We start from the raw sequence: 17,029 nt of genomic DNA, 5'->3' as shown, positions 1-17,029 counted from the left end.
AAGTCGTGTAGATATGGTCTTTTCACGAATAGACCGTCTCTGATATTTTTTCAATTAACAACACTAGAGACCCTAATATTAAATGAGGTTGTATATGCTCTAAAGACAATGGCATGAAACAAAAACAATCTAAAGAAAAATGGACATGCATGTCATCACACATCTATAAGCATATGCCATTGAAGACGCCCTGGGATAAGTGGACGCGTGAGAGTACTCAACTTGTTATTCGATGCCGCCTGTGCGCTGCATAACTAGCTTTTTGCCATCGCAAATGCAACTTTCCATTATTTGTACGCATGCACTAGTGATGGATTAGGCGGCTTCCCAAGTAGTGAGGCCATAATTTCCTCACTAAGCTTGGCTTAGGCCAATAATTGACCACACGTCCATCAAGACAACGTGGAGTTCACGCCGCATGCATGCTCGCTGCATCATCTGCCTCTCACTTTAGTTTGGCTTTAGGACAATAATCCAACGTGATTCGATGGGTCCAACGTTTCCATGTGCATTAAGACGTAACCTTGGTTACTATTCCATATTTCTATCAGCAGACAACAGAATCTTTTAGTCCTACGTAACTTAGTGCGTATTAAAAGTTGAAGCCCAATAGAAACCACAATTTAAGATTCAAGCACATGAATAACTCTTTTCAATACACTCATATTTAATACTAAATCTTTAGGTATATTCAATCATTTTAAAACACATTTTACTGTCTCTTCCCATATCAACATTGTCCTTCTTTACCGTTCTTTCTGTTGCTATAGCCTTAAACACTACCGGACACAACTGCTTTGTCGGGTGCTTCAGGTACTCAGCAAACTCTTTGCTGAGTGTGACTCTCGTCAGAGAGGTTTTGGTGAATTGTACAACAACAAATTCTTCTTTGTCGAGCACTTTTGTTAGGTACTTAGCAAAGACTTTGTCGAGTGCCACCTGATACAAGAAAAACCATTGTCACAGCGCCAAGTGACGGTGACGGAGCCCAAAGGCTTCCTCTTTGTCGAGTACCTTATAGACTAGCACTCGGCAAAGAAGGATCTAGTGGGCCCATTTGTCAGTACCTTTGTCGAGTGTTTCAAGAGGAACTCGACAAAGTAAGCTTCATTGACGAGTGTTGGGGCTAAAGCACTTAGCAAAGAAGCTTTACCAGTTCTTAAGTGTGCCTTCTTTGTCGAGTGCTATGGTCATAGCACTCGGCAAAGTGACCAATGAGGATTTGAACAATGGTTTTAAGATTTAAAAAACTATCTACACCCACTTAACCAATAAGACACATATATTTATACATTTAATAACTTATAATTATTAGTAATATAGATATTTATATTTTGAAAATGGGAAATATAAACCGGGACGTGCCGAGCCGAACTTGGCTGCCGTGCCTCGTCTTAAGCCTAGTCACGGCCCGGCAAACACGCAGACATCTATGGAACTATGGAAGCAGTAGTGCGGTGGAGCAAGCATGCAGCATGCACGTTGAGAGGAGAGATGGAAGCAGGAGCAGGAGGACACCAGGTGACGTGACGCAGGCACGCAGGGCATGCCCCGTACGGACGGGTATGTGGTCGACGGGACCGGCGCGCGGCCGGCCAATCTCCGGCCGGCAGAACTGTACATCGGCCGGGCGCGCGGCGCGGCGCGGCGCCCGATGGACGCCGGCGGGGCCCTTCGGCCGCAGCGGCCCGCAGCCTCTGCGTCCGACATAATAATGGTGGGGAATCTTAACAGGCGGCCCGGGCGGTCGCTGGCTGGCTCTCCGGCTGGCCGGCACAGGAGGCGCAATGATGGCAGCGCACACTGTCGCCTCGCCGCTGGGCGCTGGCTGCACACGCACGAACGCCCACGACACGCATGATGAGGGCCGGCGCACGCAGGCGCGCATGGGGGGGGATGATCGTGATCCTCCCACCCCCCGCGAATGGAACGCGGCATCGCCATGCCATCCGTGGCCGTGGACCACCCACCATGCATGCATGCATGCTCTATCGTCGTCATGGCTCGGGACGGGACCAGGCATATCCATCGATCAGTAGACAGTAGTATGTCGGCGGCCAGCCAGCCCACACACAGCCGTCAGTAGCTACTAGTAGGCACGAGTACTACGTACGTATAGAGCAGTCGCACTAGTACGTAACAGCTAATAGCCGGCCGCCCGGCGGAAGGTGGACGACGATGGACAGTGTGGTGTGGTGGCTTTAATTTGCATATTGGCCCCCGGCCGGGCCCGGCCGATCGAGTTGGCTTTTGCTTGCCTTCGTCTTCGTCTTCGTCTTTCCCTTTCCCTTTCCCTTTGCCGCGCCTTTGCAGGCTGCGTGCGTGGCAATAGCTTCTGCTGCTCTGCGATGATCCGATTCCCCACGACCACGATCGATCGACCGCGAGTCGCCATGCGCGCGGTTCGCTTTGGAGCAGCCACCACTCGCTGCAGGCTGGCCGGCAGACGTACGGTAGTCGGCAGTGCATGCAAGCGTGCAAGAGCTATCTATCTATATACGCGCGTGGGCATGGGCTGGCCATCGTCGACGACTGAGCCAGCCGTGTGCAGATATCCCGTGTCGTCTGCTCTGCTGCACACTGCATGCACCGGCCGGGGGGAAGAAGAAAGAAACAACACCAACGCAGTGCAAGGTGCACGCTGCTGGAAAGGAGCACCAACGCATGCAGTGCAAGGTCGTCTCGATCGGATTGCTTGCCCATCTATCTATCTAGCCTAGTGCCAGCAAGATGATCGAATCGATCGATCGAGTACGTACGTCTACCCCCCGGCCTGGTGGTGTCTGTGACTCTCTCTATCTGCATGCCATTGCCAATTGCCATGCATTTGTATGCTGACTTTGCTTGCTGATGGAATGGAATGGAATACTGTACTGTACTGGTGTCTGGTCTGGTAGTAGTCAGGGAAGAAGAGAGGCCAAGATTCCAACCGTCCTCCTAGCTGGTCGTTGCTAGGGTATCGCAGTCTTCGTGTTCCGCGTCGTCCACCGCCGCATGCAGGATCTGTGTCTCGTCGTCTGTCTTGTTCACAACAGCCAGGACCCTGTGCATGCATGCTTGCCTCTCTTCCTTTACAGACTCTGCATGCTCCGACTCACCGTATGTTGCTGGCAGGCTCTTGCCCCCTCCCCTGCTATTTTAACTGCGGGGAGTTTTTTTTTTCTTAAGCCAAATAAAATGTTTAAAAAAACAGAGATACATAAATCCTTTATTTTATATTTTCTTTATAGAAAGTGTGTTTGCACCTCATCCCCAGCTATATGAAATGAGGAACTTTTGGTGGTGCTGGTGGTTTAGGAAAGGTCTCCGATCGAAGTTCCAAACTAACAAAATCGGTGTTTTGACGGTGTTCCTGGTTAGTGAAGTTAACATGACTAGAAGGAAATCCACCTCGGACCATTGATTCATTGAATCCCTCGTCGTACTGCTTCGAAACACGTGGGTGAGGTCCAAAGTGCATGAATCCGAATCTATCGAAAGTAAAGCTTCGGCGACGACAAAGAGATGGCCTTGGGCCGAAGAAGAGCCAAACACGTAGGTGAGTAATGCGATCAAATCATGGGTTGGCCATTTGCTGAGTTCACGCTTGTTGCCACTCTTGTGTTGTCAAAGAGCTTACGAAAGTATATATATTGATGATGTCGAAGCGTATGTTAGTGGAGTTATTTTACGAAAGTATTTGCCGGCTCTTGCCCCCTCGTGCTATTTTAACTGCGGGGAGTTATTTTCTCAAGCCAAATAAAAATTTTCAAAAAAAAAACAAAGATACGTAAATCCTTTATTTTATATTTTCTTTCGGGGAAAAGGTCTCCGATCCAAGTTCCAAATTAACAAAACCGGTGTTTAGATGGTGTTTCTCGTCAGGGATGTTAACATGACTAGAAGGAAATCCACCTCCTACCATTGATTCATTGAAACCCTCATCAGACTGCCTTCTAAACACGTGGTTAGGTCCAAAGTGCATTGGAGCCGAATCTATCGAAAGTAAAGCTTCGGCGACGACAAAGATATGGCCTTAGACTGAAGAAGAGACACAAAAAAGTCTTCGACAAACAAAAGATATATCAAACTTCAAAATGACATGAACGTACTCCTCGAATGCGAAGCGTTATCGTGTGAGAAATGGGACCAAAAAATATAATTTCGTACAGAGTTACATAAATATTCAACCCTATAAATAGGTGAATAATGCGGTCAAATCGTGGGTTGGCCATTTGCTGAGTTCACGCTTGTTGCCACTCCTATGTTGTTAAAGAGCTTGCGAAGGTGTAGTGATGATGCTGAAGCGTATGTTAGTGATTAAAAATGTCTCTTATGCTCCCTTACATCCAAATCTTATGTTTGTTTGTGTTAAACATTTCTCCTTCAAGCTATTGTTTGTCTCAGATGTTTTATTCTTGTTGGAGAATGATTAAACAATTGTATTTGAAAGTAAAAACACCATTCATAACCCATCAAAGGAAAATACAAAACCCTCACTATGCCTTCGCTCCTCCCAAAACTTGGGAGACCATGAGGAACTAATAATATAATCATGTTTTCATATTGTTGTTCTTTCAGAACTACGATAGGTCCCCAACATTTGGCGCCCACCTTGAGTGTATTAATGATCACTATGATCATGCCTCGACGAAGGGATAGGATTATTTTTAGCATAACACATTATATCAATAATGCCGAAGAGCGAGACTGCCATGATGATGGTAACCTGGTCGCAGCCATTGGTCAAAGGCAAGAAAAGAGAAAAGCCCTTGAGTTTTTGGTTGATCAAATGATGTCAATGTACAAATTTAGGTGACACAAGCCATCCAAAGACACGTCGAGGTGGAAAAGCAAAAATGCTTTGGGCTACTTTGCTTCGAGGTCAAATAGACGAGGCTTCAAAAGAGCTTTACCATAAGGGAAGAAAAGAAGACCAAGAACAAAGGCAATAGTATAATAGATATCACAACACAAATGCCTTTTGGCCAAGAGGAGCAAAACTATTCCACTCTCTTTGTGTTTCTTACTTTCTGCAATTTGTTTTTCCTCTTCCTCACCCTAAGTTCTTGTTGTTATCTTCACTAGTGATATTACTCTCATATTTGTTCCACAAGCAAGAACATTTCACCCTCTCCTGCCCTTTTGGATCTATATTTTGATCTAACACCTAAAGTGGGATACAGATTTGTTTTAAGTTGTGAAATTTTAGGTGTCACTAATTCGCCCCCTCTAGGTGATTATCAATTGGTATCAGAACACGACACTTTATTGAAGGGTCTAACAATCTAAAGTGATGTCGGAAGAGGAACACTGCAGGAACTAGCTCCATTGATGTTGCAATAGGGACATGCGTGCTCCACATGCTCGGTGAAATGCTCACAAGACTGCTATTTATGGACTACGAACAAGAGCATTATTGCCTTTGTGTCTGAGAGATCAATAATCAGTATCACTATAATCTGGGCAACCAAACATCTACATACAGATTATAATCTCGACAATTTATAATCTAAATTATATAATCTAGACTATATTCTAGATTTAATAATCTATAAGCTGAAACAAACACATCCTTAGACTATGTTCGGTAGCTTACTCATCCTACCTCATATTTCATCTTCTATTTTAAACTTGACTACAAACAGTACAATATACAATACAAAACAGTGTTTTAGGTAAACTGTTTGACACGGTCTTAGTGATGGAAGGAGGATAAACGTTTGAGAATTTTTTTGCTTGCTCTCTCCATTTTGAAGATTGATCTAAGATTTTGACGGATTACGCCATTATATACAAGGGGCCGAGCCAGACCGTTATATTGGGTCAGCTGACCTCGATAACTTTCTGAATTTCAATTGAAAAAACATTATTAATAAAAGTAATTCTATAGTTTGGATTCAGTAATAACGATGGCCTCTACAAAATAGTTACTAGCTTCGCTACTGATATATATATATATATATATATATATATATAGGTTTCAATAACCCAGCAAAAAGGAGAGAGTAAAATAGAAATAAATCCTCGATCCAGTCCGTCGCCTTTATTCCCATATTTTTTGAACATTACAGTACATTTTAACGGTACAATTTTGTTCGATGAATATTTTTTGATGTGCTGTTTAAACTGGATGTGGTCTGAGTTCCCCTTTGATTGTCAGCGCTACCCATAAACTGTGATTCTGTGAACCAAAAGGGAGAAAAAAAAGAGAGAGAACCCAAATCGGGCTGGGCCGGCTCAAGGGTGGATCCTGAATTCCTGATCCGGTCGGGCCAGAGAGGTTACGACTACGAGCCCGCCGGCCGCCGCACCAAGAACGAAACCCTAACCCCGCTCGCTGATTCAGGAAGGGCGGGAAAACCATGGCGTCCTCCGCCGCGGCGCCGAGCGGCGCGCCACCGGCTGCGAAGCGCCCTGCCTCCAGCGGACGGGAGGGAGATCAGATGGTCGTCACGCCGCTGGGCGCCGGCAGCGAGGTGGGCCGTTCCTGCGTCCACATGACATTCAAGGGCCGCACCGTCCTCGTAAGCACCTCATTCCCCATTCTCAACCCCCCTCCTCCCACTCCCCTTGCAAACCCCTACATGTTTCCGATTCGCCACCACCGCAGCTGATGAATGCTCCCCCCTCTCTCTGTAATGCGGCTAGTTCGACTGCGGCATCCACCCCGCGTACTCCGGCATGGCGGCGCTGCCCTACTTCGACGAGATCGACCCGTCCGCCATAGACGTCCTCCTCATCACCCAGTAATCTCCTTTCTCTTTCGATCCGACCCCCGCTTGCCTTGCCTCTACGCATGCCTAACTCGCGGGATTATTAATAAAAATTACAGCTTTCACTTGGACCATGCCGCCTCGCTTCCGTACTTCTTGGAGAAGGTAATGACTGCGCATCTGCGTTACTGGTGCTGCGTGTTTGTTGTTGTGGTGCATTTTTTTTGCTGAAATCTGCCAGGTGTTTTGTGCAGACCACGTTCAAGGGCCGGGTGTTTATGACCCACGCCACAAAGGCTATTTACAAGCTGCTGCTCTCGGATTATGTCAAAGTCAGCAAAGTGTCCGTGGAGGATATGTTGTATGATGAGAGTGACATTGCTCGCTCCATGGATAAAATCGAGGTACGCTACAACCTTATTGCTGTACCTTTACCTGTTTGGCTTTGAAAGTGCAGGAAACAGGGTGTTGCTTATATACATGCATATTTGATACTGGTGTTTGGCGTGTTGATTTTAGATAGCATAAATCGTTACATCCTTTTTACTTAGGCTATTAGACAGGAGATATGTGTCTGGTGAGCTTTAAGACGATGAATATTTTGCTTATATGTCTAGCATATATTTGATTTCCCATAGTGAAATTATATTTCGTCGGTTTCCATCCCTTTTAGGTACAGCCATGAATGTCAAACAATCCTTATAACATGTACTGCTTATGATATGCTGCTCAGTGAAACAGACAATACCTGCTGATTTCCTCACCTAATCACCAAGTTTACCTGCTAATTTTCTCACCTAAGCATTGAGTTTTTCTTCTTTAAAGCAAATGCAGGATTCTGCTCATCATGTTTGAAATTGAGAGGCTATTTTTCAGGGAATACACATTTTTATTAATCTGAAAGTCGTCTTCTGCAGGTTATTGATTTCCACCAGACATTGGAAGTTAATGGGATACGCTTCTGGTGCTACACTGCTGGCCATGTGCTTGGTGCCGCCATGTTCATGGTTGATATTGCTGGCGTGCGCATTCTTTACACTGGTGATTACTCCCGTGAAGAAGACCGCCACCTACGAGCTGCTGAGCTCCCACAGTTCTCCCCAGACATTTGCATTATTGAGTCGACTTATGGTGTACAGCAACATCAGCCCCGGATTATACGTGAGAAGCGCTTTACTGAGGTCATCCACAATACTGTTTCACAGGGGGGTCGTGTTCTTATCCCGGCATTTGCACTTGGCAGAGCACAAGAACTGTTACTTATCCTCGATGAGTATTGGTCAAAACATCCAGAGCTCCATAAGATTCCGATCTATTACGCTTCCCCTCTTGCCAAGAGGTGCATGGCTGTATACCAGACATACATAAACTCCATGAATGAAAGGATACGGAACCAGTTTGCACAATCCAATCCCTTCCATTTCAAGCATATCGAGTCCTTGAATAGCATTGATAACTTTCATGATGTGGGTCCTTCAGTGGTGATGGCTAGTCCAGGTGGTCTCCAGAGTGGTCTCTCTAGGCAGCTTTTTGATAAGTGGTGCACAGATAAGAAGAATGCTTGTGTTATTCCAGGTTATGTTGTGGAGGGGACCCTTGCAAAGACCATTATCAACGAGCCAAGAGAAGTGACACTGGCTAATGGGCTCACTGCTCCTCTTCATATGTCGGTCCACTACATCTCTTTTTCAGCTCATGCCGATTTCCCGCAGACAAGCAACTTTTTGGATGAACTTCGGCCACCAAATATTATTCTCGTGCATGGAGAAGCAAATGAAATGTCCAGGCTTAAACAAAAACTTATTACTCAGTTTGATGGTACAAATACAAAAATTGTGTCTCCCAAGAACTGCCAATCAGTGGAGATGTACTTCACTTGTGAGAAGATGGCCAAGACTATTGGCAGGTTGGCAGAACAAGTACCAGAAGGTGGAGAGTCTTCCAGTGGCCTACTTGTCAAGAAGGGATTCACATATCAGATTATGGCTCCTGAAGATCTCCGTGTGTTCACGCAGTTATCTACAGCTAACATCATTCAGCGTATCGCGGTCCCTTACTCTGGATCTTTTGAAGTCATAAGGTACAGACTGAAACAAATATACGAGAGCGTGGAGTCAGCAACAGAGGAATCTGATGTTCCGACGTTAATCGTGCATGAAAGAGTGACGGTTCGCCTGGATTCAGAAAGTTATGTTACACTGCAGTGGTCGTCCGATCCCATCAGCGACATGGTGTCTGATTCTGTGGTGGCTATGGTCTTGAACATCGGTCGGGAAGGCCCCAAAGTTGTTCCGGTCGAAGAAGCGGTGAAGACCAAAGAGGAGACGGAGAAGGCTGCCCTAAAGGTGGTGTATGCTCTTATGACATCGCTTTTCGGTGACGTTAAAGTCGCAGAGGAAGGGAAATTTGTCATATCTGTAGATGGGAATGTGGCGCACTTGGATGGGAGGAGTGGCGATGTCGAATGTGAAAATGCTACGCTGAAGGAACGGATCAAGACCGCCTTCCGTCGCATACAGGGCGCCGTGAGACCAATCCCACTTTCAGCCTCTTGATAACTTGTTTGACATTTCCCATTTGAACAAAGTAGCATTCTCTGTTTACACCAGAGTACCGGGTTTTTTTTCCCTCTCTATCGAAAGGAACCCCAGATGCCTTGTACGGCATGCTACTCAAGAGGATTTGATTGTTGATCTGGGATTGCCTCTGTAAAATCACCTGTAACATTGTCATCCTAACTTGAACCACCTCCATCGTTTTCAGTAAATTTCTACTTAATTTTCTGTTTTCTTGTCGTACTGACCCGAATTCACAATGTTTGCTGTTCCAAGTTCTGTTTTGCCATGTTCCATGCATTCTCGTGAAGCAAAATTGTTGCTGGAAGACTGGGGCATTCTACCACGTTCACGTGCCATAAGTGGAGTCGGTCACCTATGTTTGGCCGTTATTTGTGCTAAAGTGTCTATTAAACAGGATAAATGGTCACTAAACAATCCATTAAACTTCCATTAAACAAGACAAGCGAACGGACCGATTCTCTGTATCTACTCCACCTTTCTATTATGCGTTAGAATATTTAATCAATATAATGCGGAATGCAAATGCATATGACTAGGAATGAATCAATCTACACAAGTGAGGTATCACACTGTAAAATTCACTACCCGACCGATTCTGAATGGGAACTTGTGATGCCTGGAGTCGTGGGCGCATCGCGTGTAGAAGGAGAGGGAGGTCACGAGGAAGAGGGACGGACACAGCAGGGAAGGCAGGACAGCGACTTGGAAGCGAAGCTGCTCTTGCTCTTGTCCTTCTCCTTCCCCGTCGTCGTCGGCTTCACCGTGGGGATGTGGGAGCCGTCCTCGCCGCCGCGGTCCTTGCATTTCTCGCACTCGTCCAAGAAGGCCTTGAAGGCGTCGACGCAGTACCTGGCCGCCTCCGCCACCGTCATGCCCTCGACGAGCCCTTGCGGGTACGACTCCTTGGTGTGGTCGCCGTTGAGCACCGCGGCGAGCTGCACCAGCTCCTCCTGGAACTCGGACAGCGGGGCATGCTCCGCCGCCGCCGTCCGCCGCAGCTTCACTGGCTCGGGCAGGGTGACTGCATGCACAGCATCAACAGTTCCATGTCTGTCTGTTCCTATCCTACACGCTAGCTACTGATGAGTAAGTACTAGTGACGTACGTGGGCAGTCGGTGCGCGGTATGTCGCGCGTGAGGACGCAGTCGAAGGTGCCGGCCCAGGCGTCGCGCCTGGTGAGGAAGCTCCTGAGGTTGAAGAGCTTCTTGACGGTTGCCGGGATGGAGGAGTGCTCGAACTCGGACGTCGGGCAGGGCCCCGACGGTGGCCCGTGCAGCACGGTCCCGGGCTCGATCCAGGGCGACACGAGCAGCGCCGGGACGCGGACGCCGAGGCGGTCGAAGGCGAAGGAGAAGGGCTTGGCGCTGACGATGCCGTCGGGGCTGGGCACGACGCCGGCCCCCGCGGGCGTGGGCACGTGGTCGTAGAAGCCGCCGTGCTCGTCGTAGGTGACGACGAGGAGCGTCTGGGGCCACTGCGGGCCCGAGCGCAGCGCCTCGTACACCTCCTTGACGAAGCGCTGGCCCTCGGCCACGTCGTGGGACGGATGGTCGTCATTCCCCGGGAGGAAGCGGAGGTCGAAGTAGCGCTGCTCCACGACGACGTAGCTGGGCAGCCTGCCCTCCCGGCAGTGGCGCGCGAAGTGGAGGTCGAAGGCGTGGAAGCTGGCGGCGTACTTGAGCTGGCGGAGGCTCCGGTAGAAGAGCGTGGACGGCGGGTACTGGTAGTAGACGCCGAAGGAGAGGCCCTCGTCGTGGAGCGCGTCGAAGATGGTCCGCTGCGGGAGGCCAGCCACCAGCGCCCTGCTGTCGTTGCTGACGAGGCCGTGGGAGGTGGCGGAGTGCACGAACAGCCGGTTGGGCTGCGTGGACGCCGGGTTGGACGCGAACCAGCGGTCGCACACGGCGAACTCCCGCACCAGGTCCCGGTACACGGGCACGGCGTCGGGGCGGAAGCCGCTCATGACGGTGGCGGACATGCCGGGCCTCTCCTTCTCGGCCTGCTGCGCGAAGCCGGACATGGAGGGGGCGACGCCCGGCGGGGTGGCGGGCGTCGTGGCGGCGTCGACGAAGGGCGTCCCGTAGACCTGCTCGTAGATGGCCTGCATGGAGTGGCCCGGGTCCGGGTCCACGTACTCGGCGCCGTCGCTGAAGCGGACGGCGTGGGAGGCCGGGTCGGAGGCGTCCACGTGGTTGGTCTCGGCCCCCGTCACGCCGTCGATGTCCGGGTTCAGCGACTTCATCCACCCCAGCATGTGGTCGAAGGAGCGGTTCTCCTGCACCAGCACCACCACCGTCTTGATCTTATTGTTGGTCCCGGCAGCTGCCGCCGGTACTGGTACTGGTACCGGTTCCGCCGCCGCCATTGTTGCTGGACTGATGGTGGTAGCTGCTTGGTTTCTTCGTTCTTCGTCCTTGGTCGACCGATGCGAAATATATAGATAGATAGATGTGCTAGCTAGCTAGCAGTAGCAGCTCGGACGCTTGTCTGCCAAGCATGTCTTAATTAGCTTAAGAAGCTAGAACTGCAGCATGCGTGGACGTACACGCATGGCGCATCGGAGGGGAAGACGCCAACGACAGAGAGAAGAAGCGTCCGTCCAGAGTCCAGACTCTCCAGGCACATCATGCATTCATGATCTGGCTTTCATTTGGTTGCCACTCACTCCAAGGCATGCATTCGAGGCGACCGAAAGGTGAGAGGCCACCACAAGCAGCAAGCCCAACAAACAAAAACAGATGATCCACCTGCACGCAGCAGATAATCGAAGGAGAGCACCGGATCCAAATCCAACCACCGTACCAACCGTCCGTCACTTGCCTAACTGGGTACTCCATGCGTCGCCAAACCAAACCAAATACGTAAATCATGGTCTTGATCCTACCGAGAAACGCCCAGCTGGACACAACGGCGACAGCGAGTCCGGCTGACAGTATGTCCCAGTCAGTAGAATCCGATCAGGACGAAGAACAGGATCATCAATGGCAACAACGCTGTCCTTGCTTTCTTCAGCCTGGCACATCGGTCACCACTGCCGTCTGACATACTAGTTGTGATGGACCAGCAATTGTTGGTATGGGCCTGTTGGGCCCAATTGGACAGCATTTTCCACTGTGGCCCATTGCCAGATGAGGAGGTCGGATAATTTCTCCAGTCGGCAACAAACAAGGAGGGAGGAGGGGCTGTGTAGTTCCCGGGTCCCGCGGCGGAGAGAGCGGCGTCTCACCGTCCCCGGCGCGGAGACGCAATGATTTGCTTGGTGAGACGGCGTCCTCTCCTCTGACCGACTACACCTTTCCCATCTCCAAGTCTCCAATCCATCCGCTCGTATATATAAATACAAATGCAAATAAATAAACGCCCCACCAGCCCACCAAACCCATACATACCATACGCGCACCACCAGCAGCCTCGCCGAGATCTGCCTGCTACCTTCTTCTCCATCTATGGCGCCGCCGACATTGCCCCGCGCCCTTACAGTCCTCCTCCTCCTCCTCGTCCTCTTCGCCGCCACGGCGCGGTCCGAGGAGGAGACAGCCGAGCCCCCCGCATCCGCGCCTCTACCCGCCGCCGACTCGCAGCCCGCGCACTCGCCAATCTCACACCCACCTACCGCCTCCGCCTCCGCCGCCGCAGACGCGCCCTCACCGCGCAAGGCCGCGCCCGTCGCAGCCCCCTCCTCAGACGCGCCCGCCGCCGCCGACGACGACCAAGCGTACACCAAGCCCCCCTCGCCGGCACCGGCACCAGCCGCCGCCGCCGACGACGACCAAGCGCACACCAACTCCCCCTCGCCGGCACCGGCAGCCGACGGCCGAGCGTACAGCAAGTCCCCCTCGCCGGCGCCCGCCGCCGAGCAGATCAAGGCCGCCAGCGCCAGCGCCACCGCCAACGACCAGGGCGTGGTGGACGCGGACGCGGCCGCGCGCCCCCGCGGGGAAGAGATGAACGGCGGCGGCAAGGCCGGCGTGGCGCTCGGCGCCGTGGCCGCCGCCGCCGTCCTCGGCCTCGGCGCCTTCGTCTGGCGGAAGCGCCGCGCCAACATCCGCCGCGCCAGGTACGCCGACTACGCCGCGCGCCTGGAGCTCGTCTGATCCGCTTGGCTGGCGTCCCCCCTCCCTCCCCACGCTAGCTCCACGGATCGGATCGGATCGGAATATCGGATCAGGAGATGCTTCCACTGCACCGCTAGGAAGGAGAGTAGCTAGGCCGAGCCTCTGCTCATATTATATCGCTTCATTCTTTCGTGACCACGGCAATGAATAACAACAATCCACGCATACGTATATTCGTATTCATTCATACGGAGATGGAGATGGGCCATTTTTGTAAACATCGTGTACACTATAATTAATTATGTATTTGGAGAGTGCTCTATTGTTACTAGTTATTCATTTTTTTAAACGTGGTTGTTGCCGCAAGCCGTCGGTTCCATTTCCATGTGTACATACACACCTTCCAGATCTTTACGAACGCTTTCAGCATGCTGCTCACGGTCGACAAGTACAAGAGCCATAACTTTTTTTTCTTCTTCCGCCATCCGCCTGATCATTTACGCTGGCTGAGAAAACTAAGGCCCCCTTTGAACACAGGAATATAAAAACACATGAATAGAAGAAAAAAAAATACATGATTAGAGCTCGATATGAATTATAATCTTATAGGAATTGAGAATGCAAAAAAAAATCACCTATCTTTTGAATACAATGCAGGAATTTGAATAGAGATTGGATCGCTCGTTATTTTTCTTCAAAACTTGTACGAAGGAAAGCAATTTATAAAAGACTAATTTGGAAACTCTATTTTTTCAAGTGATTCCTATTTTTCCAAAAGAAATTAGCTATTTTCCCATAAGAAAATAGGAACCACTTAGAAAAATAGTAATTCGAAAAATAAAGTTTCCAAAGAATTTTAAAGAAATTCATGAGATTGAATCTTACGTTCCAAAGGCTCACGTTGGAATTTTTCTCTATAGAGATTTGAATCGTTCAAAAATCCTTTATATTTATATATTTACTCTGTACCGCCGCTAGTAGTATTACGTAATACACCATATGTTGTTTCCGGCATGCTATGGCCGGCGGCATCAGGCAGCAAAGTGAGGACGTGCACGTGATTGTAAGGAATCACTGCCATCGAGGTGTTGACACTTTGCCATAAATTTAATCAAACGAGGAACCATCACCACCCTGGAATGTTAAAATACGCTACAAGAAGTGTTTTTAAAGCACAGTATTTCGATACATAAGATCCTACGATACATTACAATAATTTATATAAATGATTTTTTACAATAAATAAACTAGTTATAATTACAAAATAATATTTTAAAGTCCAAACGTGTTCACATAATGCCAAGAATTGCACTTGGGTTGTCTCCATATCTTATCATTTTATCTCTCGTCTTTATAAATATTGCAGTTTATAATATAAAATAATATTTTGCATTACCATATGCACGACCTATTATAGACTGCATTATAGATAAAATATGAAATAAATTGATCACAAATTCATAGTATAGCCCCCAATCTATATAACATATTATAAATATTACATAATATATATAATTAATATTATCATAATTATATATAATTTTTTGATGACAACAAATTTCATTAATATAGACGCACACATCTAACAACATCAACCTCTGTAAAATGAGCGGGTAGTGTTGGCTCCGATTCGGGAAACAATAGGGGTGTACCATGTAGTGGTGTTCTCTGTAGCGGCGGATGGTCCGCGACCTCGCTGCAGGAGCGGGTCTCCTCTGCTCACATGTCGGATGGCCCACGAGTGAGGGTTGTCTTCCTCGCGAAGGACCCTAAAACTCACCTCCCGAGAGGTATTTTATTGCGGAGGAGAATTCCAAAGCATGCCCCGAGGTAGTCAGGCCACGCGAGACGTCCCTAGACGCCATAAAGTCTCCTAAGGATTAATAAAATAGGTCGAGGAAGTGGATCTTGTTCTCCAGGAGGGACCGCGTATGGTAAAATCCTAGGGTCGTCTTGGGATCAGCAACCCACCTAACACAAATTCTAGGGTCGTCTTTGGACCTGTTCCTAGGTGAGATCCAACATATTCCCACGGACATGTTAGGATAACCCGCATAGGATAAGTACTCTCGCCCGAGTTAATCTAGTCACGGAGACGTGGACCATCCGGGCCACATGGTCGGATCTTCAGGTCATGCCCAGGTGTCAAATATGGTGCTCAACACATGCCCTTTGCCTTTTGGTGGAGCTTGGAGAACCAAAGCCACCTGATACTACCAGACTCTTCCAATAGATTCTGCAACTTACCTTGAACTCTAGCCCGATGTAGGTCCCCGATTCTTGTAATCGGGTAATATAACTTTTTTATAGAACTCTAATGCATAAAGGTCATTTCAGATTGCATCCTCTTCGGCTATATATACCTGATCAACATGATAATAGGCAAAAACTTATGGTGCCTCCCAGCCTGAATAAGCAAACAGATTGGACAAGTAATACGTATTTATCGTCGTACCACCCCATACTTGAGTAGGACAACACATCGACGATGAGTAGATTGGAAAGTACCATGACATCCTATAGGTGGATGACCAAACAATCTTGGTTGTACCACTTTTTGTGCTAGATAAATCGTCCTTTACTTTTGCATAGACCGCCTTTTAAATTTTGTTTGTTTTATTGTCGGTTGTGTGGAAAGACCTCCTTCTTCATATATTTAGCAAGAAGCTGATCAGGAGTAGGGTCGTCTCTGCTGAGTTGGCTATACATTTTGGAAGTGTTTTGCTTCAAGAGTAGGGTTGACCTCCCTGAAGCCGTAGGTTGTCCTCTTTATATCTTTAAGGGGGGCTGCCTAGAGTACTGGAGTTGGTCGCGTACGGTGAGGAGGTGTTGTCGTGCCCCTATAGACGGTATGGCCCAGAGCATGGTCTTGTACTTGTTGTTTGACTTGTGTCTGCTCGATTTCTGCTAAGAGCCAAGGCTAGGGCCGAGGGCTCGGTCACGTACCCAAGCTCCCCTGATAAGGGGATTGCCCATGCCGTAGCGGTTGACACAGTACCGAGTATGGCAAAAAGCCCCTAAGTAATACATCAACTTTGCAGTATATGGTGATGTTGGGCGCCTTTCTGTTACGAATATCGTGGTCAGAGCCAAGCTCGGGCGAGGCGGAAGTCCACCCGAGGTCGCGACCGAGCTCGTTCCGGACTCGAAGACGTGCGCACCATAGTTGAAGGAGTAGCCTCCTGCGAAATTCGTGGGGAGCAGATAACCGAGGCCGAGTTTAGGCGAGGCGGAGTTTGTCCCGAGGCCGAGGTCGACTTCGGGCGAGGCAGAGTTTACGCTCGAGGGCCATCCTGTACTCTCGTTGTATTGTACGTCCCATCGAGGGTTGGCGGACAACGCGCGAGAATAGTGGTCGCTTGCGTCATCGTAGTTGGTGAAGCATGACAGGACTGCAGTCGTGTTGCTCCTGTTCACCTGCAACCCTGCGTGGGGTAGGTATGTGCATTGAATGTTCATGTCCCCTGTGGACTTCAGCAGAGTCTTGCCCTAGGGGTTGTCTTCCTTACCCAAGACAGGCTTGGGTGAGGCGAAGAAGATAATAGCGCCAGGGGCTGCACTGCAGCCACTAGACACAAATCAAGACACTCTCTCTCTCTGAGAGGCCAGAAGCCAAAAGAGGAAGGCCACCAGTCCAACACTTCAGGAGGAGGAGTTGGACCAGGAGATCAGGGACCTAGAAATCATTCACCAGCAGGT

General features: G+C 49.2%; 3 protein-coding genes across 3 annotated transcripts; 2 read left to right on the top strand and 1 right to left on the bottom strand.

The window, feature by feature from the left end:
• Positions 1 to 6,310: 6,310 nt before the first annotated feature.
• On the top strand, positions 6,311 to 9,478 carry LOC100279987 (uncharacterized). The gene is made up of 5 exons (NM_001152935.1): positions 6,311 to 6,506; positions 6,631 to 6,728; positions 6,815 to 6,860; positions 6,950 to 7,099; positions 7,613 to 9,478. Exons 1-5 carry the CDS (start codon positions 6,345 to 6,347, stop codon positions 9,248 to 9,250), a joined length of 2,094 nt encoding a protein of 697 aa, NP_001146407.1. The 5' UTR covers positions 6,311 to 6,344; the 3' UTR covers positions 9,251 to 9,478.
• A 196-nt stretch (positions 9,479 to 9,674) lies between these two features.
• On the bottom strand, positions 9,675 to 12,562 carry LOC103644330 (non-specific phospholipase C2). The gene is made up of 2 exons (XM_008667541.3): positions 10,380 to 12,562; positions 9,675 to 10,295 (listed from the first exon to the last, which is right to left on the bottom strand). The coding sequence occupies exons 1-2, from the start codon at positions 11,638 to 11,640 to the stop codon at positions 9,931 to 9,933; spliced, it is 1,626 nt and encodes a 541-aa protein (XP_008665763.1). The 5' UTR covers positions 11,641 to 12,562; the 3' UTR covers positions 9,675 to 9,930.
• A 91-nt stretch (positions 12,563 to 12,653) lies between these two features.
• LOC100281132 (uncharacterized) lies at positions 12,654 to 13,665 on the top strand. The gene has a single exon (NM_001154051.2). The coding sequence runs from the start codon at positions 12,722 to 12,724 to the stop codon at positions 13,367 to 13,369; it is 648 nt and encodes a 215-aa protein (NP_001147523.2). The 5' UTR covers positions 12,654 to 12,721; the 3' UTR covers positions 13,370 to 13,665.
• The last annotated feature ends 3,364 nt before the right edge of the window (positions 13,666 to 17,029 follow it).

Source organism: Zea mays, chromosome 1, assembly GCF_902167145.1.
Source record: "Zea mays cultivar B73 chromosome 1, Zm-B73-REFERENCE-NAM-5.0, whole genome shotgun sequence".
NCBI lineage: Eukaryota > Viridiplantae > Streptophyta > Magnoliopsida > Poales > Poaceae > Zea > Zea mays.
Note: the sequence above shows the minus strand (reverse complement) of the source record. Positions and strands in the feature narration are given on the sequence as shown.